General features: G+C 33.2%; 4 protein-coding genes and 1 pseudogene across 4 annotated transcripts; 1 reads left to right on the top strand and 4 right to left on the bottom strand.

Annotated features, from left to right (window-relative positions):
- The first annotated feature begins 3,307 nt into the window (after nt 1–3,307).
- On the top strand, nt 3,308–5,941 carry LOC106771129. The gene is made up of 2 exons (XM_014657038.2): nt 3,308–4,440; nt 5,053–5,941. The coding sequence occupies exons 1-2, from the start codon at nt 3,823–3,825 to the stop codon at nt 5,686–5,688; spliced, it is 1,254 nt and encodes a 417-aa protein (XP_014512524.1). The 5' UTR covers nt 3,308–3,822; the 3' UTR covers nt 5,689–5,941.
- Nucleotides 5,942–6,226: 285 nt separating this feature from the next.
- LOC106772749 (probable leucine-rich repeat receptor-like protein kinase At1g68400) lies at nt 6,227–9,535 on the bottom strand. The gene is made up of 2 exons (XM_014659327.2): nt 7,753–9,535; nt 6,227–7,039 (listed from the first exon to the last, which is right to left on the bottom strand). Exons 1-2 carry the CDS (start codon nt 9,092–9,094, stop codon nt 6,378–6,380), a joined length of 2,004 nt encoding a protein of 667 aa, XP_014514813.1. The 5' UTR covers nt 9,095–9,535; the 3' UTR covers nt 6,227–6,377.
- Nucleotides 9,536–12,411: 2,876 nt separating this feature from the next.
- On the bottom strand, nt 12,412–15,698 carry LOC106770710 (annotated as a pseudogene).
- Nucleotides 15,699–15,700: 2 nt separating this feature from the next.
- LOC106770709 (LEAF RUST 10 DISEASE-RESISTANCE LOCUS RECEPTOR-LIKE PROTEIN KINASE-like 2.5) lies at nt 15,701–18,838 on the bottom strand. Its single transcript, XM_014656504.2, has 3 exons — nt 18,119–18,838; nt 17,849–17,893; nt 15,701–16,947 (listed from the first exon to the last, which is right to left on the bottom strand). The coding sequence occupies exons 1-3, from the start codon at nt 18,828–18,830 to the stop codon at nt 15,875–15,877; spliced, it is 1,830 nt and encodes a 609-aa protein (XP_014511990.1). The 5' UTR covers nt 18,831–18,838; the 3' UTR covers nt 15,701–15,874.
- A 3,782-nt stretch (nt 18,839–22,620) lies between these two features.
- On the bottom strand, nt 22,621–25,135 carry LOC106771366 (LEAF RUST 10 DISEASE-RESISTANCE LOCUS RECEPTOR-LIKE PROTEIN KINASE-like 2.5). Its single transcript, XM_014657336.2, has 3 exons — nt 24,280–25,135; nt 24,106–24,141; nt 22,621–23,791 (listed from the first exon to the last, which is right to left on the bottom strand). The coding sequence occupies exons 1-3, from the start codon at nt 25,013–25,015 to the stop codon at nt 22,686–22,688; spliced, it is 1,878 nt and encodes a 625-aa protein (XP_014512822.1). The 5' UTR covers nt 25,016–25,135; the 3' UTR covers nt 22,621–22,685.
- Nucleotides 25,136–25,407: the final 272 nt, after the last annotated feature.

Raw genomic sequence — 25,407 nt, 5'->3', positions numbered from 1 at the left:
TAATAATGTTTAATAATAGTTTTGAAGTTTCGTTATTTTTTATGATAGAAGTACATATTCAATTGATTATGTAAAAAAATTGTACTAATGACGTATAGCAATATATTATTGAACGTAATTTGTCAAATTATAAAGAAAGAATCTGTTAATTAAGTCATTGTAGCATCGTCTATGAACATTTTGGCTACGAGATAAAAACAAGGAATATATTAAATTAGTTGAGAAATTTAAATAATTGGTGGGAAGAAAGGGATTGACACATAACTTCGGTGGCAACGGATTCTCGTCCTGTCTTCCATACTTCTCACCTCAAAATATTACAATTCAAAGCATCACAATAATATATTAATCTCTTTCGTTTTCTGCGATTTCAGAAAATAAATATTTCATTTTCCTTTTTTGTTAAATAAAATTATAAATGTGTTTTTGGAAATTTGCAATCCATCCTTAAATTTAATTTTCTGTTTATACATTAATTGAAATGTCAAAAATCTCCCAAACTTACATTTAATTTTTCTGTTCACCTTTTTTGCCAGTGGTTTCTGAAAAATTTCTGATGGATAGAGATAAGTCTAAAAAATAAGTATGTGAAAAACAAGTGTAGAATAAAAAAATAGTAAATTTTACATCGATCTTTATTTTCTACTAGTTGGGTCTTACTTTAAAAAATAACAATTTAATCTTTTATATTTTTAAAGTGATTCAAATTGTTTCTTTATAGTCAACTTAAACTTAATCTCAAGATTCATCTTTCACCTTTTATTTTCTTTCTCTACCTCTCAAATGCTTTTTTGTCCATTCTCTACCATACTTAACTTCTTCCTCCCTCCCAAACTCAACCTCTTTTTTAACAAAAATAATAACATAAAAAAAAACTCGTTTCTTGAATTAATAAAGAAAAAAACAATCTTTTTGTTATCCTTTTAGTGTTGACAAAAATAACATCCAAAAAGGTTTATATATACAATGCAAGAGAAGTTAAGTTCAAACAACATTTCAAATAAGGTTCCCAATTCAAAACAAAGTTTTGTTTCCTATTTTTGAGAGAGAGAGAGAGAGAAGAATCGAATAAAAGGGAAATAAGAATAAGGTTGATGAAATACAGTGGAGAATGGGGAAGAAAAAGGGAAAATGAAACAGAAAAATTAATTTTGAATATTAATAGGGTTAAAATCATATTTAATTATTTTAAGAATATTAAATAAATGATTTTTTTTATAAGAAAAAAGACTAAACTGGATAAAATTTTAAAATGATGGAGATATTTATACAAAGAAAAAAATATTAAACAACTTTGTAAATTGATTTTAAAAGTTAGTTACTTAGTCAATTAAGATTAGTCACTAGTCAAACTAATCAATACCAATGGCATGGTAAAAAATATGATTATTTAAGTTATACATTTTTCTAATATTAGTAGTTAATATATATCATTTTAATTGATGCATCATTATTTTTGTTAGTAACATATTTCTTTTCCAACTTTTACTTTTATATTTTTAATAACATATTTTCTTTAAATATATTTTTTTCTTATTTGAACTAAATAACTTCGCATGAATTAATTAACATGTGATTGTGGTTATTTTAACTAATTTTTAAAATTTTGAATAATATTTTATTTAAAAATATATAAATGTCAACTTTATTTTATTAGGAAAAAAGTAACATACAAATCATACTTGACTATTTCTGATATTAATAAACTCTCGTTTATTTGAATTTTCTTATTTATTTTTTCATTAAAATTACTTATAAAAAAAACTTATTAGATGATTATTAAAAATTACATATTATTTAAAAGTGCTACTATTTGGGATATACGCGTAAATTGATGTTATCAAATTGGTATTAGATGTTAAATTAGGCTTATAAAGTTAAAGTCTAGTTTCCTATGATGAGATAGAGTTTGAACTATGGTGCTATATGCTATTAAATTCCTCTTTATTCGCAGGTTCCATATTCTTGGCATGGGAGAGAATGTTAGAAATTTTAACATTAATTAAATGAATGACCAAATTATACTATACAATTTTTTTATATCGTAGGCCTTTAAAACTAAAAATATTAATGAAAGATTCTAAAAGTGTGGTTCTTATAAGATATTGTCATTTAAACAAAACTTACAAAAATATTAAAGTCTTCAAATAGATGAAACGTAATTCCTTATCACGATAAAAACACTATTTAATTATTTCAAATTGAGTATTGTATTAATTTCCTTAATGCATCTCTATTAGAGCTAGGTACGTGAACAAGTTGGCGTGTTTAGACTTAAACTTATGAAATTTAATTTTTATAATTATTTTTATTTATTATTTTTCAAATATAATTTTTTTCTCTAAATGAATAATTATAATTCTCAATCTATTTATCTTTTATTTAATTTTCGTAAACCTGGTTTTATTTTCCTCTTTTTTTTCAATGGAAAACAGGGTTAGAATCTCTACCCATTGTACACGTTCAACTTATGTATGTACGACATGCATTGTCCCATTCTATTATTAGCATTGCCACCCACATTGACTTTTCTTGTAAACTTTTGAGAAACTAGACTTTGACACCCTTTGTAAAACAACACACCGGTTAACAACTCTCCTTATTAAACGTAAAATAATACATATTTTACATTTACGTTACAAAATTAAAATAATTTTAAAAGATAATTTTTTATACTTAAAAAAAGATAAAAAAAATATCAAATGAATATAAAGTTTTTGTTATTGTCAAAATATTATTTCTGATTTTAACAAGTAACAGAATATAGAGTCATCAAATTTTATTTGACAGCAATTTTTATCAAAAACATAAATTCAAACGCGTCTAATATAATGAATGACAATCATTTTTTGATTATTGGATTGAATTTTAATTTTGTGGGAGAAATTCTTGAATATGCTCCCATATGCCACGAGACCTCGCTTCTGTTTTTTATTTGTTTAACGAAAAGTTGCACAGAAATGGAATGGTCGAAACTTGAGTGACCAAACACGTAAGAAACAGAGGTGTTGAAAAATATGTAGTTGGCGGCTACATAACCCTAACCAGGTCTTCGTCGTATCATACCTTTTGAAAGAAAGAAAACGTCTTTGTCGTTTCACCATTGCACACTGTACCACCAACAGGCGGCACCAGTTCACGACAACAGAATCTGCATTTTCCTTGTAAACTTCAACGCGTTATTTAATGATTTCCTACTTCCAATCACCCACATGTAATATATTTATTGGTTTCTTGTAACGATTTTGTATATAATTAATCTTCGACGGGTTTCCTAAACCAGCCATAACTGTTTCTGGATTTTTCAACTTCAGTTTTTATTCAAAGCTGTTACTATTCTTGGAGAGCGTAAAAACTAAAGGAATATACTTATCATAAGTGGCCATCGTGGAACACATAGGAGAAAAAGTCACCTATCCCAAGCCATCGACTCCTGTTTTGAAAGTTCTGTTCGTGCCATAAATTGAGCAAAGGGATAGCTTTTCCTCTGCCTTTCTTCATCTCTCTCCACTTCCAGAGCTTTCTCTCTCTCTCACCTCTTTTTTATTTTCTTTCTTTAAGCTTCCATCATAGTTTAAGTCTCAAACTAGGTGAACCTTGCTATATATAAAGCACTTTCATTTGATCTTTTTGGTATTGGTCTTGTGACTCTCGAGGTATTTTAATCAGAAGATTACTTCGTTGCTGATACAGCTGTGTTCATTGTTTCATCAAGTAACGTATTTCTGATTGCTTCTTCTTTACAAGATTTTAACTTTGGTACCCGTCGTATATACCCATATACAGAGTCATCACGGAATTTGGTATTTTGTCCCCCAGAGAATGAAGGGCCAAAATAATCAATACCCCTTAAACTCTGTTTCCAAGTTTTTCAATGCTCAATTTCACTTTGTTCGGTTCCTCGCCTATATCGTTATTCTGGGCTTTGGTATAACCATTGGGGTTATCTTCAGTTTCTATCTTAGGAACTGCAACTTTAGTCTACAATTCACGCAGTTGTCACTCTCTTCCTTTCCTAGAACACAAATCCTGCCAACACCAACAGCAAAACCAGAAATATCTAATCAAACTCAAATTCAGACACAGATTCAAACTCAAACAGAAATCCTAACAGAAACTCAAACTGAAATTCAAACTGAGAGTGGTCATGCAGGATTGAAGGATTTCCTTCAGCCTCCGCAAGTTGTGCATGATATGGACGATGAGGAATTGCTTTGGAGAGCTTCAATGACAGCAAAGATCCCTGATTACCCGTTTGATCGTGTTCCTAAGGTTGCCTTCATGTTCTTGACAAGGGGTCCTCTGTTTTTGGCACCTTTGTGGGAGAAATTCTTCGAAGGGCATGAAGGGTTGTATTCAGTTTACGTGCACTCCAATCCATCCTACAATGGATCACGCCCGGAGAGTCCTGTATTTGAAGGTCGAAGAATTCCCAGCAAGGTCAGTTTTGTTTCTTATCCAGTTCCTTGTTACATTTACTATTGTTTTATTGTCAATTATGGAAATGACTATTTTTTAAAACTTAGAAAAAGTAAAACACGGTCTAAGTTGAGCGTTCTTTTGTTGTTTAGGATCACTGGAACGTAGAAATCATATTGGACATCCGATTAAAAAATAAGATGATCGTTACAAATGATCCAATACAATAATTAGCATTCAAATTGATAGTTCATGTCCCTCCCTCCATTAACTGGTTACAGCTAGCTGCTACTGGATTAGGGAAACATTTCCAAATTAGCAAACCCCAAGTGACAAAAGGACAATGATGTTTACTACCTTTTAGTGTAAATTGTACACCATGTCAATTCTTTACGAATTGATTTATTTGTCTTATCAGAAAGTACTCATCAATTGTGTGGATCCTTTGTTACAGCCTTGATGTCTTGTGTATAAAAATAAAGTAAAACGAATCTTAGTCCTCACATAATAGGGTACTACCGGTTTTAATTTTATTTCCATTTATCTAGTTCCAATACCGACAATTTGCTTCAATTTAGAAAGAAACATTGGTCAATACTGTTCATTTCATTATCTGCTATTGTCATAATGCAGGAAGTGGAATGGGGCAATGTGAACATGATTGAAGCCGAACGTCGCTTGCTGGCCAATGCACTCCTTGATATCTCAAACCAACGCTTTGTGCTGCTGTCAGAGTCGTGCATACCACTCTTCAACTTCTCAACCATCTACACTTACTTGATGAACTCTACCCAAAACTATGTCATGGCTTTTGATGATCCAAGTTCGGTTGGCCGAGGCCGGTACAGTATCCAGATGTTGCCCGATATCTCCCTCAACCAATGGAGAAAAGGGTCCCAATGGTTTGAAATGGACAGAGAGCTTGCACTAGAAGTAGTATCTGACAGAAAATATTTCCCAGTTTTTCAAGAGTACTGCAAAGGTTCATGTTACGCAGATGAACATTACTTGCCAACGTATGTGAGCATCAAATTTTGGGAGGGGAATTCAAACAGGAGTTTAACTTGGGTTGATTGGTCAAAGGGTGGTCCACACCCTGCTAAATTTCTGAGGTCGGAGATTACTGTCAAGTTCCTAGAGAGTTTAAGGAATCAGAAATGCAAGTATAACGGAGATAGCATCAATGTCTGTTTTCTGTTTGCTAGGAAATTTGGACGTAGTACTGTGTCAAAGCTCACGAAGATTGCACCCATGGTAATGCATTTCTAATACTACCATAGGTACAAAAACAGAGGTTACCTTATGACAATTCATTCATTCTTTTTATCTTGTAAGTTTGTAACTTTCCGGTATAGACTTGTTTAATCAAATACGGTGAGTTTTCCATTGGTTCCATACATCTGTTAAACTAATGATAACTGGATGTTTCAAAAACGGTAACAAAGTCGAGGAAATACAAAACCAATTAAAAGATTTTAACACACCTATATTAGACATAAAAAATAAGGTACGTGTGAAAACACAAGAAGAAAGCGAAACAAAAATAATTTGGATACCTCCATATTCCTTGACGGTCAAAAAAGACAACAAAAGACAACAAAATCAGATAAATTTCGCTAATCAAACCAGGCATGCTTTACTTTTGAAACCCTTTTCATTACAGTCTACGTCAACCATGATTGCACTGACCCAACAATTTACCCACCTGCACCAAAACATATTTTTGCCCTTCACCTCGTTTTAAAGCCCTATTATGTTAATAACTCCTACATTAATTTAACGCAGCTTCAATTAGCGGAAAACCTCGAAACCAAAATCAATCTTGGCATTTAGGAAAGTGAGTAATGGACAAGCATCAAACATATACGAGACTAAAAATAAGTAGGAAAACAAAACCCTCAATAATCTGATTTACTATACTAACACCAACCATCCACACTAGCACCTAGTCCCTTATTTCACTGACTCGTTCCACACGCATCTTCAGACATGGAGGGTGACTCGGAAACAGAGTCCGTCGAGTCATGACACGGCGACACCTCGACCCCACGCAACTCCTCAATCATCTTCACCACGTGGCTCATCCTGGGCCGTTGATCAGGTGCAGCCGCGGTACACGTCATCGCAATCTGAAGCAACCCCACCATCTCCTCCTCAATATCCTTATACCTCATCAGTTCCAAATCAAACACTTCAGCGGTCCATTCTTCCCTCACCACCGACTGGACCCACCTCGGCAGGTCCACCACCCCACCGTAAGCACTGCCTGCACTCTCCACCACAGAGGGGCACTTCCCGGTTAGAATCTCCAGCAGGAGCACACCGAAAGAGTACACGTCAGACTTCTGGGTCTGTTTTCGACCATCCGATGCTTCCGGCGCGCGATAGCCGTTGGGCCTCCCACCCAATGGGCCTGGCCCCGCGAAAACCGAGAGCCCAAAATCAGACACGTGCGCGTTGCCCTGCTTGTCGAGTAAGATGTTGGTGGATTTGATGTTACCGTGGGTGAGTCTAATGGACTTGCACGAGTTATGAATGAAAGCCACACCTCTCGCCGCTCCCGCTGCTATTTTCAGCCTCGTGGTCCAGTCCAGTGGGGTTCGTCCGGGTCCTCGGTTCCCTGTCGGAAGCACACCAATTCGACCATCAGGTTCCATTTAATTACACACTTGCCACAAGATATATAACTTTCAATTTCCTGCTGCAAAAACCTACTATGCACTTTTTGGACATTCAGCTGCCAAAAGATAAAGCTAAAGGCCAAATGTTGCAGGAAAAGAACATAAAGCACTATAGTTCTCCTATTCTTTAAGTTTTTTTACTATTGAAAAGCAGTCCAAGACAAAGGAAAATCAGTCTGCATGACAATACATTGTCCCGATTCCCAGGGGTTTATGATTGTGATTTGTACAACAACTGTTCAGTTAACAGTCCCTTTATCTACAATGGCTGGAAACAATGTATTAAAAAATTACTACAGCGTTTGAAGGAGGGAGAAGGGAGGAATCATCATAAAGAGAACCCACCCAATGCACATGGTTCATGATCAAAATTTGAAGGAGACTCGTATGTGGACCCCCCAATGAAACCAACTACATCTAACCTACATAGAAGGTAACCTACACACGCTCTGGGTATGGTCCTAGCTGCAACGAAAATTAATTTCAAAGCAGTTTACCCACTCTTGAGCTGAGGGGCAGCTAAAGAACAAAAAAAAATGTAAAATTTTGTTTTATTTCATTCATGTGGCCTGTGACATACAAACAGACAAACAGAAACAGTCATGAAGGTGCAAATGAAAAAAACGAAATGACGTAGGTAGGTTAGAGATACCGTGAAGGAGCCAGAACAAGGTGGCATTGGGCATGTAATCATAGACCAGCAACTTCTCCTCGCGCGCAAAATAGTAAGCTCTCAAACTAACGACATTTGGATGCCTTAACCTTCCCAACACCTCCATGTGTTGCTCGAATTCCCTCTTCCCTGTAATCTGCGCGTCCTTCAGTCTCTTCACCGCAACCACGTTCCCATCATCGAGCACTGCCTTATACGCGGTCCCAAATCCTCCCTTTCCAAGCATTTCCGCAGATGCTCGCAGCAAGTCCTCAAGTTCAAACCTTTTCTCACCCTCGAAGAACACCATGCGACCCCTCTCAAACCCTCCCTGAGCAGGGTACGGACTTGACGAATACACAATCTTCTCACTCTCAAAAAGCTTCGTTCCCTTCCCTTCTTTTAACTTGTAGTTTCTCCAGAAGTAACAATACAAAAGCAAAGACACTATTGCAAGAACCAAAACATCACCAACTATAATAGCTATAAGCGCCACCGGGCTTATTTTAGAAGCACCCTTCTCGTGGCTTTTACTGCTTGACATTGGGGTTGACGTTTTTGGCATTGAGCTTGGTGAAGATGATACCGTAGGTGTTGGGTTGTTATGGTTCTGTGGTAACAACGGCGAAGCAATGGCGCCTTCTGATCCGGGTTTGGTTGGGTCGGATGCGCATTTTTTAACTGGAGCACCACAGAGAAACGGGTTTTGCCCGAACGATGATTCGGGGAAACTTGATAATGCTTTGGGTATCTCGCCGGAGAGGCGGTTGCCGGAGACGTTGAATTCTTGGAGGTCGGGGAGGTTGAAGTCAGGAATGTGGCCGGAGAACTTGTTCCCGTCGAGGCGGAGAGTGAGGAGGTGGGTCAAGTGGGAGACCGTCGCCGAAATCTCGCCGGAGAAGTTGTTGTTGGACAGATCGAGTCGGTAGAGGCGAAAGAGCGACGTGACGGTCCCCGGAAACTCGCCGGAGAAGGCGTTGCGAGACAAGAAGAGGAGTTTGAGGGCGGTGAGGTTGGAGAGGTCGGGAACGGGACCGGAGAAATGGTTTCCTTTGAGACTGAGAACTCGGAGCTGAGTTAGAGAAGTCAAGGGATGAATGGAGCCTTGGAGGTCAAGGTTTTCGAGAACGAGTCGGGAGACACGGTCGCCAATGCACGACACGCCGCTCCAGGAACAGGGGCTGGTGCTGCTGGTGTTCCATGTTGTGAGCTTCTGGGAAGTGTCTGAAGCGGTTTTGAAGGCCACGAGAGCGTCGAAATCTGGGTTACTGGAACCTTGAACCGTGAGAAGAAGAAAATGAAAAACCAGAAAAGGAGCAAGGCGAGAGAATCTTGCTGCCATTGTTACTCTCACAGAGAGAGGGAGAGAGAGAGAAAGTAGCGAGAGAAGAGTGTTTGCGTTTGAGGCTGTGTAAAAAGGTTGGTGTTAAATGTGGAATTAATGTGAAAATGAAAGGGCTTAACGGTAATGGAAGGAGAGTAATAATTTGGGTGGAGTTATTGTTATGGAGAGAGGGATTAATTGAAATGAGCGTATTGTGTTAATGCAGTTCGTGGTTTTGGTGGTTTCGGAATACTGACACATCCTTCTGCCTCAAAAGACTATACTAATATGCAACTTTTTGCTGTTACGTTCAACTGAAAGACCACTCTGTCGTTACTGTCCTCAAATGTTTATGACCAATAATGGATGGTGTTATTGGTAAGTAGTGCTACTAATCTTTTGTTATTTTCTAATACGTTTGATGGAGACTTCATAATTTATTACGTTAGTTTTATATCCACTTTTCACGGTACCACATCTAAGAATAATTTGAGGTACTTTTTTTCAAAAATTTACGTATAGTTATTAATATACTGCGATTATACCATACTACTTACTAATATGCTTTGATTATAATATTTTGTTGATTTAATTTTAATAAATTAATGGAGTAGCAGAAGATAAATCTGGGATCCAATAGTAAGTTGAATTATAGTATTATGGATGATAATCGGCTTCACATTTTGGTTTTGGACTTACATAATGCACGTGTTGTCCCATTTCAATGAAGCATTAAATACTTCTCTTTCTGCAAATGTTGAGCGTTTTCTTCTTCTCCGTCCTTTCTCCATCAAAATCTTCTTCATATTTTTTTGGCTCCTACATGGGGAACTTCACTTTTTATATTGCATAGCTTTGCATCGAGAAATGAAGAGTGGAGGACCAAAAACGGAGTTCAAATGCTATATATAAATAAAGCTCAATATGACAGAGATAGATCTTGGACTCAGCTGCCAATCACTTGTTTATTTAATCTTTTGAACTAATACTCAATTATTCATTTTTTATTGCTAATTGCTAGAAGAATTGTTCAGAACTGAGGAGATTCGTGAGAAGCTACCTCTCTCTCTCTCTCTCTGTCTCTCTGTAATCCGTACTAGAACCAGTCTGACACCAGCTTACTCTATCATGCCATATTGATTAAAATACGACTCTAATGTAAAATTCACATAACCAATCCATTAAAATTGAAAAGAGTATTATTTAAATAATTCTCTCTAAATTTAAGTAACCTTTGTATGTATGTATAACTTATATTAAAATAACTTTTATATAAATAACTATTATACACAATGGAGATGTTCTCACACGTTTCGTACCATTTAATTTGTGTTTAGTATACTTGAAATAATTTGAAAAATAAGAGAAAGAGATATAAGAAATAGTTAAAATGATATCGCTTATCTGAAATGAAATAGAGCAGAAAATTTGGTGAAATTTAAGTGATTGCATATTTAATAGAAAATAAAAGAAATTTCTTTATGTATGAATATTAATTCATGGATTTTATTTTAATTTTTGTGTATAACTATGTACGTTTAAATGATTTACATAATGAATCATGTAGGAATGATGATATTTTATGTAATCTATTTAAATAAAAATCAGGGTTTTGCTATCATATAATGATTACGTTTCAGTTATTGGGAAGCACCAAACAGTTTCCAATAACAAATAATGTCAAAACTACACTGACAAAGTCATGAAAACAAAAAAAGTTCATGTTGCAATATGCATTCATATGCTTTGTAGTCTATTAGTCAATAAGAAATGGATTTTAACTGATTCAATGATGAAGAAAAGATTTATAAAATAAAATTTATCTTTATTAATATATTATAATTTTATTTTATCTTGTAAGAATTTTAAAACATTTCATTATACTAAGAATATCGTATATTTACGTCGAAACATCAAATGTAAAAATCGAAAAAGATATAATGTGATAGACTTAAATCTTGACTAAGATATACTATTGTAACTTTAATATCATACGGAAGTAATAAAAATTATAATCAATTCAATCATACACGACAAACTGTTAAAAAGAATCAATTTATTCGGTTAATTATGTTATAAGTATTCTGCTAAGAAGAATAAATGTATTCCCTTAGTTATGTTGTAAGTGCATTTTTGCTTGGTTACACATTTGGTAGGCATGGGTGCATTCTTATTTAGTTTATTCTCTTATCTTTTTTCTTTACAAAAGATCAATTCATCAGCATTATTCGTTTTCTTTATTTCTCTATCTCTTCTGACATGGTATAAAGAGCTTGATCTCTTACAATGATTTTTGCTTCTGCAACATTTCATGTTTCCCTCTCTTTTCAAAACTCTTCTAATCCATCAACTTTCATTTTCTATTCTAAGAAAATTTCTTAGTTTGATGGCAACAACTTCTTGTACCATTAAAGGTCTATAATTCTTGAATTTTCTTGATAGCACAAATGTGTCTCTAAAGTTCGTCATGGAGATGAAGCAACTACCAGTCTACGAAAAATATGATTATCTAATAGTTGTGTGGCTTATCGCTTTGATACCTTAAATGTCTTCAACCATATGCTCAGAGATTATGGGTTTCAACTCCGCATCTCTGAAATCTAGAAAAAGTTTACAATATGTTAGTTAATCTAGAACTAAAGTCAATGCAACTTGTTCCATTTTTCGTATAGAAAATACAGACTAACTTATTTGACTTCTCCAACATAATGTTTGGTCAGTGTGTTTGTTGACCGACATATGACCTACATAATTTTTTTATAAACTTTATTTTTATTTAATTAAATTAGTAAAAACAATATTTTTATAAATTCATTTTCTAAAATAAATTATATTTGTGATTTGTAATTTTTAAATACAACCTTATTAAAAATAGAAATAACTTTGAACTATACTAAAATACAAATAAGGGAGTTAAACTTTGAATGTACTAATCACAAGTGAACAAGTTATTTTAAATGGATTGAAGAAGAAACATAAATAAACAAGTTATTTCCTACATTTTAGGAATTTTGATTTACATGATTAAATCTTTAAAAAACAATTAAATTCACATGCACCAAGGATTCTTTTGACTTCTAAATTTTTGACTCGACTTTATATGGGTCAATATAAAGCAGTTTTTTTTTTATCTCAATTTTTTTCTTTAATTTCTATAATATGTGAAAGGATCAACATATTCTTATTATACTTAAATATATTATAAATTATATAATTCAAAAATATTTTGTTAATATTTCAAATTATAAATTCTATAACATAAAGTATTATAACTTAGATACGCATATATAAAATCAAAAGGCATAACGAACCATAAATAAAATTGGGGAGTGGTGACATTTATTCATCATCTATTCGTATTCAGCTAACAAACAAATTGCAATCAATATATCTTATCCAATTAAATTTAAAATTTGATTTTTATAATCTGAATCGTATTGTATATCATAAAAAAAAAAAACATATCTGTAAACAACACGTTACAGAAACTGATCAGTACTCGGTGTGATCAGAGGAACTAGGAGGAGATCTGGGAGGTGAAGAGAGATAAGGTTTTGGTGGTATTTGCAACACCTACAAGCTTCCTTCCATCATATCTACCACTCTACTCATTGCTGGCCTCTTTGATGGCTCTGTCTGAATACACCACAAGCTCACAATAATCAACTTTCGTATCATTTTTCTATCACTTTCACTTTTTATGCTTCGCAGTCTACCCTCCTCATTCAGCTCAAGACGCTTGTAAACCCACTGTGGAAAATATACTTCGCTTGAACCTTCACCTTCAACATTCTTATTCATCTTTGCCCCCACCATTTCCAAAACCACCATCCCATAGCTATATACATCAGATTTATGAGAGACTCCTCCAAAATTTCTAGAAAATACCTCAGGAGCAATATATCCTATAGTTCCCCTAGTTCCCATTAAGGACACAATACTTTCCTTTTTCTGACATATCTTAGCCAGTCCAAAGTCTGAAATCTTGGGACAGAAATCCTCATCAACCAATATATTGTGAGGTTTTATATCAAAATGCAAGATTTTAGTATTGCATCCTCTGTGTAAATACTCTAATCCTCGAGCAATGCCAATCGCAATATTGTAGATGGTTTTGCAGCTTAATCGAAGACTAAGCTTATGTGGATCCTTGTCTTCGTATAAGAACTTCTCTAGAGATCCATTAGGCATGTATTTATATATGAGAGCTCTTTTAGAACCTTCCTGACAGAATCCTAGTAAACTAACAATGTTAACGTGAGAAGTGACACTGATGCTGGCAACCTCGTTGATGAATTCCTCACCGTTACCTTTGGAGTCGCTTAAGATTTTCACTGCCACGAGGCTTCCATCGTTTAACTTGCCCTTGTAGACGCTACCGTAGCCTCCTTCACCCAATTTGTTTCTGAAGGAGTTGGTAGCCTTCTTTATCTCTGAATAACTGTATCTTTTGGCTGCAAGATGACCGTGGGTGTTCAGAAACATCTCAATGATCTGGTGGCTGGGGTTTCTCTTGTTGTAAAACCGTCTTCTAATGTACCAACCACCCAATACTATAACTCCGAGTACTCCACTCACGCATGCAACTGCACAGTTTATACATAACAATTTAGAAAAATAAAGTATACTGTTATATTTGGTTTCTTAATACTTGAATTCTGTAAATTGTGGAAACGGCAAGCAAAGATGAAATATGGAATTCTATTTCTGTATATTTTTTCAATAGTCTTATTACTTTAAACTAAATCTAATATTTTGGAGACTAAAAAAAATAGTTGTTGTAATAAAAAATGATCAAAAATACTAAATTAAAAAAACAACAATTATTTAAGTTTTTTTATATATTTTTTAGAACCTATTCCTATTTACAATAGTTTAACTATTGCTCTATGACGAAAATAAACACTGTATACAATATTATTAGTTAAGGGTCGAAGAGATTTAATACATACCTGCTATCACTATAAGACGAGTTTTTGTTGATTTCTTTCCTGAAAATTGAAAATAATAAAAATTACAAAAATATGCAAATATTTCCTAGTCAGCACAGCAAAATAATCAGATAAAACAACAAATTATTCCACGGAACAAATCGGGAATTAATTAACATTTAAATGATAAAAATAAGATTAAATATAAAAGAATTAGAAAAGGGTTACAAAAAAGTTACTTGAAGTGTGGACAAATGATATTTTAACACTATTTTTTGGAAAAAAAAAACTTATTCAAACACTACATACCAAGTCAAACGAGCTTTTGATGTAAGAAAGGATAAAATAAAAACTAGTTCAAATGACCTGATAAACACAATCTTACGTGTGGTGTGTCTAAAACAAACAAATTATATATAAATTTTGTGACATTAAAATAGTTATTTAAAGAATCATTTAATGTTTTTACATATCAAAACATTTGTGAATCTTCTTAAAATAAATCAAATCTCAAAAACATCTTATTCTAAAATACTTTAACATTATTGCATTTTTTAGTATTAAACATCATTATTATAAGTCGACGAGACTCAACACAGCGACGGTGGTAGAATAGATCTTAGGAAAATGTATTTTAACAACTTTAAAGGATTATGTTTGATAGATTTTTGTGTCATGTAACAGAGGGAACGAACCTTGGTCACAGTAAAACATTTCGGTGTTGTCAACTCGGCATTGGCCTCCATTAGCATACAGACACCTAGAACAGTTCTGAGATAATTCTATTCCAATTTCGATTTCATAAGTTACGTGCTTGAAAGGATCATTGGGATCAAGATCCACAGACAGCACCTCGGAGCTTGTAGGAAGCTGAACCATTGTACATTCTTTGAGGTGACTGTAGCTGGAAGAAGGGTCGGTGTCCACAAGAGAATATAGTGTTTCGTTTCTGCAAATTGCTGAGTTAGAAACAGAGTTGTTTGGTGGAGCACTGAGGGCGGGTCTACATCTGAGTACGTCTACGTAATGATTTAAACGAGAAGTCTTAGCCAAGGGAGAGCTAACAGTGAAAGTATAGTTGTGGTTGAAGGTTTCACAACTTCGTTGTAGCAAAAAGTCGCGGATTTCATCGTCTTTGACGGTAATCTTAAACTGCTCGAGCTTAACAATATCAAACCATTTATTGCTGTTTTTAATGGTTTTTTGGGCCCCTGGTTCGTGGTCATCACAGCCATGTATCACCAATATGCCACAGTCTCGGTGACGTGTGTCGGTGAAAGGAAAACTGATGTTACCGAGATCGCCGCAGTTAATCAAGGAAGGACAGCTACCACCCAATGCCGCTTGTACAAGCCATGCAAACAAAACGACTCCAGACACATGAAGTGCAGCCATCTTTGGTTGGTTCTTTCTGGAGAGTGCTACAGTAGTCTCTTGATTGGGATCTAACCTGAGTCTTATTATAATGGCCTCCTCAAAGAAAAGTCGTGAAGAACAGAGGAAACAGAGGTCACCACGGAAATGTTAGCAAGAAACAAGAAAAGGAAAATGACCAAATGGTGTTGTTATTTTCTACCACTCCGACTTTGACATGCAGCCGTTTCTGACTGAGTCAACGTCCAACAATATTATTATTACATTGAACCTAAGATCAAACCAGTTCAAAAGTCTATTTGTGTCGAGTCTCGGCGCAAACTCAGAATGTAATCGTAGTTACTGTATAACTTCCGGTAAATCACTGCTACAGTTACAATTATTGCTCTATTTTAGAAAGTAAGACACAAAGAAGCAGAATAGTGTGTTATAAATTTGAAATACCGTAACATTTACTTCATCTTATGTAGTATCCTAGCCTACAAGTCACAAATTACAATGTCTCACTTGATAAATGGATGGGAGAAGTGGAAGGAGAAGACAATACAGGTTTAGGTGGAATTTGCAATAACTCTACTTTGCTTTCTAGCATTTCCAACACTTTACTTATGGCAGGTCGGGCTGAAGGATGAGTTTGTATGCACCATAAGCCCACAATTGCCATCTTTCTTACCAATTTTTCATCACTTATATTTCGCATGTTTTGTAAGCCAAGTTCTTGCTTTGATTCAATACGATTGTATATCCAATCGGGAAAGTAAATTTCGCTTGAGGGGTCTAGCCCAGTTATAGTGTTCTTCTTTCCTCCAATCATTTCTAAGATCATCATTCCATAACTGTAAACATCTGATTTATGTGATACTACACCAAAATTTCTAGAAAAAACTTCTGGAGCAATATAGCCCGCTGTTCCTCTAGCACCAAATATTGACACCATACTTTCTTTTCGGGAGCAAATTTTTGCCAGACCAAAATCTGAAATCTTGGGATTGAAATTCTCATCCAACAGAATGTTATGAGGTTTGATGTCAAAGTGTAAAATTCTAGTATTGCAGCCTTTGTGCAAGTATTCTAGTCCTCTAGCAACACCAATTGCAATATGATACAACATTTGATAGTCCAATTGATGATGTGTGATAAGAGCATTTTCTTGACAGATAAGTTTTTCAAGTGATCCATTGCACATAAACTCATAAATCAAAGCTCGTTTAAAACCATCGCAACAGAACCCCAAAAGCGTAACAATGTTAATATGAGAAGTTCTGCTAATACTGGCAACTTCATTGATGAATTCTTCTCCGTCATCTTTTAATTCGTTTAGGATCTTCACAGCAACGTAACGTCCATCCTGTAATTTTCCCTTGTATACACTACCGAATCCTCCTTGGCCTAGTTTGTTTCTGAAACAGTTGGTCACTTTCTTTATCTCAGAATAACCATACCTCTTAGTCTGAAGGGCTCCATGTTTTTTCAGAAAGACCTCTATCCGTTGATTGGTTGGATTTTGCTTCTTCCTTCTTGTATAGTAGATCTTGACCATCGCTATCAGTAAAATAACTGTAACAGCTGGAGAGGTTTTTCGTATCAGAAAGATTGTTTAAAAAGAATTAGAAAGAAATCCTATACAGAGAAACAGGATGACTTCGGTTATATTTAAGACTGAAGAATTTAAAGTAAGCCATGACTAATTAATGATTTCAATGCAAGCCAATCCATCTAAGATACAAAAGAAGCCTAAACTCAGTAGATTGGCAGCTAATTTTGATATTATGGCTGCTTCAAAGATCAGTTTGGTAATGGTGTTCAGCTTTTAGTAATCAAGAAGAATGAAGAGCTAGAATAATGCTAAAGTTTTCTAATGCCTGACTACTGCTGCTGAGTTGAAGACTTTGGACATTGGAGTGCAGGGCTTAGGCCAATCACGGTCGTAAGCAAGTCGGGGAAATCTGGATAAGGATAGAGATTGAATTTTTTGTTCCAGGATGCATAAAAGAGATAGATAAAAGACCAAGTTAAAAGGAAACGAAAAACTCGTTGGATTATACACTTTGATAAGGAAGCAATGTGAACAGAAAAATAATCCAATTCCTACTTTTTTTGTAATAATAATATTAAATATAATACTATAAACGATCCTTAATTATGACACTAACTGGTTAAACTTTAAGATATGACTTGTACCATTGTTAACTATTTAGCATTTTATGCGAAGACAGAAGAGAATAGTCTACCATTACAACAAACTAACACATATATTAAGAAGCCCCAAATTACTTTTCTAAAGTTATAAAGAGTGAGCACATTTATTTAATAAGTGGTGTGTTAGTAAACGAAAACACTAAACTATGTTACCAAAAGTAAATTATTTTAATTAATAAATAAATAATAACAAAAAAACCATGATGAAAGAAATTTCTCAAATTCTAATTTAGACCAATTAAAAGGAAAATTAATCTATATGCATTACCTGATGCGAGTCCCAGTACCATTTTCGTAACCCAGCTTCTGCTCCCTGCAGATGTAGAATATGGTTAACAGCTATTTTGGTTAGAATTCTTTGAAACAAAATCAATGGTTAAAATTAGCCTTCGAAAAAGAACACGAATACAGAGCAACTGTATATGTTCTAATTTTATTTAGTTTAGCATATCATCTACCTTTTGCTAATTCAAGGTATCTGCTAATTTTATATTTCAGATATATGTAGGTGGTAAAAATGTAAAGTATTTCTAAATACCTGTGGCGCAATAGAATTTTCCTTCAGTGTCAAGTAAACATCGTCCTTTTCCATCACCAAGACACCTTTCACATTCATTCGATAACTGAACTTCAATAACACTAGTACTAATTACAAATAGAAAGGGGTCGTCTGTAGAACTTCCGTCTACAGAAAGCTGAACGGTTGAGCATGGTGCTAAAGAGCTGGGCCACTGGAAACCCGGAGGAGTTAGTGTATTTGGAGGGCCATAGAAGATTTCATACTCAGAACAGTTTGAATATTTATAAAAATCCTTGGAAAGGGAAGGTTTCAGGGACTGATTGCATCTGAAGATGGTGATACCGTTTTTGTTGAGGAAAGAAGCTAAAGGAGAGGTGTGAGGAAGAGTAACATTATTGCTGAATGCTTTGCAACTTCTGTTTTCCAAATAACGTTGTTGTTCGTCATCTGAGATAAATATGGTACTAGGTTCTACCTTTAAAACAGAGTACGAGGATGATGTGGAGGTGCCTAGTTTGATAGTTTTGCGAGAGGAAGGAGGAAGTCGTTGACAGCCATGTATAGCCAACAAGCCGCAGTGTTGTTGCTCGGTGGTTGTGAAAGGAAACCGAATGCGCCCAAGAAATCCACAGTCCGAATATGGTGGACACCTTCCATTCTGAGCTGAAACATTCAGCAGAAGCTGTGACAAAAATATTATTAACGACTTCAAAACAAGAAGCCAGACCATTATTTCAATTTGCAAAATAGATATGGTAGAATTTGTTAAAAACATTAAACGCATTCAATGCATCAAACATGAGAAAATGCCTTTTTCTAAGTGGAGGTGGTGGTGACGATATTCCAGGAGTTTATAATTAAGAACACAATGCCCTAGTTGTTTTTTTTAAGAGGTATATTATATGTTAACATACATTTTTTATAATATAACATATACATTATTATTTTTTATTAAATTTAGAGCATGTCATGTCAAAATAAATAAATAAATAATAAATCAATAAAAAACAACATGCCACGAGTTATCATTATTTTTTAAGTAACGCAGTTGACTTGGAAAATAACGGCAGAAAATAGTCTTGTATAAATTGTGATTTAATTTCTTATAAATATTATTTTATGTTTTATTAAGTAATAAAAACAAGAAAAATGGGTGAAGCAATAGTGATAGGGGCTGTGGTGAAGTAAGTCATCCCTCACAGAATTCCACGCAATCAATCCAACAAAGCTCTTGGACCAATTTAGGATAGATTTATTAAATAGAGTATTATTCGATAGGCTGCTTTTTTATATCAACAAAATTCAAACTTTAGGTAATTGGTATGTGTATGATTTTCTAGGATGCTTACTAACCCCATCTTCCTATGTGACATTTTATTAGAAATCTATTTGTGCCTTTTATAAGACATGTTTTTAAATTGTTTCTTATATCAATTTTGTTGATTAAATATATATTTTAACAACTTTATATTTTTGTAATTAATAATTATCAAATATCATGGATGTTTAATATAATAAACTAATTCTTTCCTATTAAAATGGAAAACTATAAAAGTTACACTTTTCGTTCATATTAATAAACATTAAAGATCAATAAAATAAATCAGTTCAATCTCTCTAAGATTATATTCACAAAATCGAAACTTTAATATTGACACAATGAATCTCACATGCAATTACGTTGAATAAAACACCAGTATCTAAATAAGTATAAACTAAAAATTAGGATAATTGAATGTGATACCACTTCGTCACATTTTTCTCCTATAGTTTGTTTATATAAGTTCACATAAAGTATAGTTTTATTTTTATTTATTTATAGTTTATAATATTTGACCTAAAAATCATGCAGCATGTATTATGTTTCTATTAAGGTCATATGAATTATCACCTTCAGATCATTTTTGACATCATATACATTATTACATGATAATAATAAAAATTCAAAAACTTTAGAGAAAAAAGTAATATATTTTTTTGAAACACCAAATTAAATAAAATCATATTTATGGATATTCAGACAAATTTCATACCCTAATGCATATTTCCACTTTTAATGTATCCTTTTCTCATAATATTAGTATCTTAGCGCGTCTTTTATTATTTTAGGGTTTTTATTATTTTTTAGTTAAGGATAATATGAATATGGGATGGGAGAAAAAATTATGGAGTAAGAAGAAATGACCTTCTTTCGATTATACTTCTTAGTCTAATGATCAATGTTTAAACCAATAAGTTAAATTGAAAAAATTTCATAACATAAAGATAAAATTTAAAAAATAGTGAAAAGTGTTTTATATAATTTAAGTTATTGATTTGTTAATAATTATTAAAAAAAAAAGTAATAATGTATAAAAAGCAAATTATGAAGAACCTTATTCTCTGTTTTTTATCCATGTTTTTATTATCATAATGATTTTAATAATTATTTGTATGATCAAAAATAAAATTTAAAGTTGTACAAATAAAAAGTTGAAATTTGACTAAAAATATTTTTTGATACATGGTTTATTTTTATACTTTTAAATTTATATTTATTTTGGTAAAAAATAAAAAATGCATATTTTGGAAAAAAAAATGTTTGAATTCTAACCTTAAAAAAAATAGTGCTATTTATGTAAATATTTAACACAATATATAACTAAAAAATTCTACTACAAATATGTTATTTTGGCCAAAATTTCTCTAAATTTTAGAATAAAATATATAAACCCAAAAGGATACTCGAAAATAAAAGAAGTTTATAACAACTTAGAAAAGAACAACATTGAATATTTTAGAAAAGAAAATTATCTTTCTTGACTAATACCGATTTGCAGGTTTGATATTTTGCTGAGGAAGCTTTTGTTAATGGCTGCCGTGTCGCTTAAATGTAGAAGTAGAACTGATTGCTACAAAACGCGTTGAATAGATATTTAGACAAAGTGACAAGAAATTTAAAGCTGTTGAATAGAAGATGGGCAATAGATGAAAGCGAATTGAAAATGAGATACAGCCTTTTAAACGCCTATCTTTGTAGCCATGATCATCAGCATGAAGTGAAATCGGGTGCGAAAATGTTTTGAAATTGTGTTAAAGTTTAAATTAATTTCAGTGGTGTCAAATTATTTTTAAAAAATATTATTACGACGAAAACAAAAAATAAATAAAAATCACAAAGTATATTGAATTCTGGACGTGCAATTTAGTTTCAATTTTAAGTGGTTTGAGGAACTTATGACGTGCAATCTATATCCCTAATTCTCTACTTTGGGTTTATAATTTATTTTTTAAATTGAGAATTATTTTATTTTACTTAATTGTATTAGGATTTGTTATATTATATGACAGATTTGTTTTATATGACGTATTTACTTATTTCTAATTGTTATAAAATCTTTCAATATTTATACGAAATAAACAATTCTATTTATTGGTTAATATTTGTATTATAATTTTTATTAAAATAAATCTTATTCTTAATATATAAGATTTTCACAAATTATAACATATTTTTCTAGGTTTGATGGAGGACTTATCAAAATTCTACCTATTATCACACTATTCAAGTCTTCTAGTGACAAGACTTATGTTTTTAAGTGATGAGTGATAAAACTTAAATATTTAAAAGATAAGATTTATTTTAAGTTGAAATTCTACCTATTATTGTACACGTGACATGTAAGAATATATATATATAATATTAACGTTTCGAAAATCATTTAATTGAATAGTTTTTAAAAACTAGAATACTTAATGTTACCAAATAACAAAAATTATTTAATTGATAAAGTCACTTTATGTCTTTTAATAGAAAGACTAAAAAGTAAAAATTTTGAAAAAAATAAATAGACGAAATTTTGTAGTAAATACTGAAGTTTTTCTTTTCAAAAAATAACTATAATATTATATATAATCTCATAATAGATGGAAAATAGTTTTAAGATGGAGGGTAAAAGCTAAACAATTCAATTACACAGTTGGTTTATTTAAGAATATTTAAAATGAGTTGATCCAATCTATTTATTTATTATGTTACAATCTAGACTCGTTAATGGTTGACTATTTATTAATTTATTGTTGTTCAAAAAAGTTTATGTAGATTATTTGAGTTGTATTTATTTTACTTCACATTAAAAAAAAAAAAGTTATTAACCCGACCTCACTTGAAATCATGGTGATATGAGTTAACTCATAAATTTGAATATACTTTTACACTTCTAATATATTTTTATCTAAAAGTGTTTATCCTTGTAAAATAAAATTGTGTGGAAGAAGGAAACAATGTTGCTTTGGAAAAACATAAAAATGAAGTGTACAAAACTGCCAAAATTACTATAATAAGCAAAATTACTACACAAAAAGTACTCGTCAATTTAAGAAGAAAAACTAAATAAAAATATTTATACCTGGATTTTGTACAAAAACAAAAACAAAACAGCCTACAAACTATCAATTTTGGTAAGAAAACTATAAAAATTATTATATTAAGTCAAACACACAACACACACGTACTCATAAATTTATTAGTGAAACTAAAAGCAACTTATAACAGGAATTAGTGTAATGTAATGTAATATATGTTACATATTAAAATTCTCACAAATTATAATGTCTCACCTGACAAGTTGACTGGAGAAGTTGAAGGATCTGATAAAAATGGTTTGGGTGGAATTTCCAATAACTCAACTTTGCTTTCTAACATTTCCACCACTTTGCTTATGGTTGGTCGAGTTGCAGGATGAGTTTGTATGCACCACAAGCCCACTATTGTCATCTTTCTCACCATTTCATCCTCACTTTCATTTCTCACATTTTCTAAACCAAGCTCTGAATTTGATTCAAGACGACTATAAATCCAATGAGGAAAATATATTTCACTCGGCCGGTCTACTTTTGTCTTAATATTCTTTCTTCTTCCAACCATTTCTAAGATCATCATTCCATAACTATAAACATCTGACTTGTGTGACACAACACCAAAGTTTCTGGAAAAAACCTCAGGAGCAATATATCCTGCAGTTCCTCTGGCATCAAATATGGATACCATACTTTCTTTTCTAGGACATACTTTTGAAAGTCCAAAATCTGAAATTTTTGGACAGAAATCCTCGTCCAGTAATATGTTGTGAGGTTTTATGTCAAAATGTAAAATTCTAGTGTTGCAGCCTCTGTATAAGTACTCTAATCCACGAGCAATGCCAATTGCAATATCATTCAATATTTTCCAATCCAGTTGGTGAACATTCTTTGATGCATTTTTGTCTTCATAGATGAACTTGTCAAGAGATCCATTAGGCATAAACTCGTATATTAGAGCCCGGTGAGTATTGTCAAAACAAAATCCTAAAAGTCTAATGATATTAACATGTGAAGTCCTACTAATACTCACAACTTCATTGATGAATTCTTCTCCATTGCCTTTAGATACAGTTAAAATTTTCACTGCAACATCACTTCCATCGTGTAATTTCCCTTTGTACACGCTACCAAATCCCCCTTGTCCTAATTTGTTTCTGAAAGAGTTGGTCATTTTCTTAACCTCTAAATAACTGAACCTGGCTGTGGTAAGGGGTCCTTGTTCCTTCAAAATGTCCTCAATAACGCGATGAGTCGGATTTTCCTTCCAAAGCAAAGGATAGAAGATCTTTGTCCTGAAGCAGCAAACCAAGACCATCAGCACTACGAGTACAGCAGCCGCCATGGTCGAAGCTGGAAAATTTATTTAATATAAAAGGAAAATATTTAGTGTATATAAGAAAGTTATGTCTTGTGTGTATGAATAAAAGACACCAAAAATGTTTGCAGGGTATCCTTTATGTTGATCAGCTTCACTAGATTTTGCCTTTTCGCAATAAAACCAATGTGACATGCAAATCTGCCTAGTATTTAGACTCGAACAGAACCTGAATGGTGCCCTTTGTATGATTATAAAAAAAAATATTTTCAGAATAATTAATTCTGGATCCTGATCGATCGTATAATAAGATGATAAAACTGAATTGGGTGCGTTTAAAGTGCTCTACCTGTTGCCACCTTCCACATCTTCTTTCTGGTTTCCTCTGCATGAGGAAAAGAAGAAAAAATTATCAAAACGAATAATTTTATATAAACCCTTTAGTTCATGTCAAACATTTTGGTAACACAATCTCTCCTAGTTATTTTTTTTTTTATTATTTAAAATTGCAGAAGAATCGTACCGTAACTGTTGGCACAAGAAAATTGCTCTCTGCTGTCAAGTTGACACTGCCCTCCTTTGCGATAGTAGCAATCTGAACATTGATCTGTTAATGTTAACATAACAGTGACATCGCCAGTTAGGAAAGTAAATGGGTCATTGGCGTCAGGCACGTCTTTAATTGGAAGCAGAATCTTTTTACACGCTGTCAAAGAACTCCGAGACACATCCTCGTCTGTCATGATGTGGTTGTGGTAGATATCATAGCCAGGGCAACCATTATACTTGCTGACATTTATAGTTGTGACATGGAGGGTCTTGTTGCACAAGAACAGACTTGTGCTGTATGACAATCTAAAAGTAGCAAAGCGAGATTTAAGAGGAAGAGTATAATTGTTTGTGAAAGCTTCACAACTTCGGTTCTGCAGAAGGTCATAAAAATGTTCGTCTCTAAATTGAAAAGTTGTGAGACGGGTAGTAGGGCTACTAAGAAGCTGATGTATGTTTACAACCTGAACCCAACCTCCATTTGCTTGTACTTGGATAAATTTGGGCTTATGTGGATTATCATCACTACAATTTCGTATGGACAAGAAGCCACAGTGGTGGCGTCCAGTTATAGTAAAAGGGAAAGTGAGATTGCCAAGATATCCACAAGGAAAGGAAGGTGGACACCTTCCATGGTCCCCGGCCGCCAAGAGAAGTGGCATAAACTTAAGAAACAAAAGCAGTAATAGGAATCCATGAACCGGACTCATGCTTCTTCAATCGCACACTACCTTGGTGAATGAGCTAAAAGTGTTATAATTGAAGAAGAGTTGAGTGTCTTCAACTGTTTTAAGCATTCTTGGTGTTGGTTGGCGTGACCTATGAGTTGCATAATGCGTCAGTTGACTTGGAGAATGACCTTGGAAGACAAGTCTGAGAAATAAGTATGCAAAAATTATCACAGTAGGGTAGCCATAGTGGTACAGGCAATCGAAACGAGTGGTGGATGTCTCACGGCGATTACAATTAAGAAGAAATTATAATATATAAGTGAAAAACTTTATTATACAAATCATTTATGTGGGATTGAGTTCACTTATAAAATTATAGCCAGGTTAAAACTTATTTTAGAGGTATTTGAGTTAAATTTAAAAGAACCACA

This window comes from Vigna radiata, chromosome 8, assembly GCF_000741045.1.
Source record: "Vigna radiata var. radiata cultivar VC1973A chromosome 8, Vradiata_ver6, whole genome shotgun sequence".
Lineage (NCBI taxonomy): Eukaryota > Viridiplantae > Streptophyta > Magnoliopsida > Fabales > Fabaceae > Vigna > Vigna radiata.
Note: the sequence above shows the minus strand (reverse complement) of the source record. Positions and strands in the feature narration are given on the sequence as shown.

What these genes read in the sequence shown, in the direction of transcription:
- LOC106771129 (XM_014657038.2), top strand. Translation starts at nt 3,823, where the DNA reads ATGAAGGGCCAAAATAATCAATACCCCTTAAACTCTGTTTCCAAGTTT. An exon ending in GTCGAAGAATTCCCAGCAAG is followed by an intron (nt 4,441 to 5,052) that starts GTCAGTTTTGTT and finishes GTCATAATGCAG; the next exon opens with GAAGTGGAATGGGGCAATGT.
- LOC106771366 (XM_014657336.2), bottom strand. Translation starts at nt 25,015, where the DNA reads ATGAGTCCGGTTCATGGATTCCTATTACTGCTTTTGTTTCTTAAGTTT. An exon ending in TTCTTGTGCCAACAGTTACG is followed by an intron (nt 24,142 to 24,279) that starts GTACGATTCTTC and finishes TTCCTCATGCAG; the next exon opens with AGGAAACCAGAAAGAAGATG. An exon ending in GATGTGGAAGGTGGCAACAG is followed by an intron (nt 23,792 to 24,105) that starts GTAGAGCACTTT and finishes TAAATTTTCCAG; the next exon opens with CTTCGACCATGGCGGCTGCT.
- LOC106770709 (XM_014656504.2), bottom strand. Translation starts at nt 18,830, where the DNA reads ATGGTCTGGCTTCTTGTTTTGAAGTCGTTAATAATATTTTTGTCACAG. An exon ending in AAAATTCTATTGCGCCACAG is followed by an intron (nt 17,894 to 18,118) that starts GTATTTAGAAAT and finishes CTACATCTGCAG; the next exon opens with GGAGCAGAAGCTGGGTTACG. An exon ending in GGTACTGGGACTCGCATCAG is followed by an intron (nt 16,948 to 17,848) that starts GTAATGCATATA and finishes AAACCTCTCCAG; the next exon opens with CTGTTACAGTTATTTTACTG.
- LOC106772749 (XM_014659327.2), bottom strand. Translation starts at nt 9,094, where the DNA reads ATGGCAGCAAGATTCTCTCGCCTTGCTCCTTTTCTGGTTTTTCATTTT. An exon ending in CTTGTTCTGGCTCCTTCACG is followed by an intron (nt 7,040 to 7,752) that starts GTATCTCTAACC and finishes TGCTTCCGACAG; the next exon opens with GGAACCGAGGACCCGGACGA.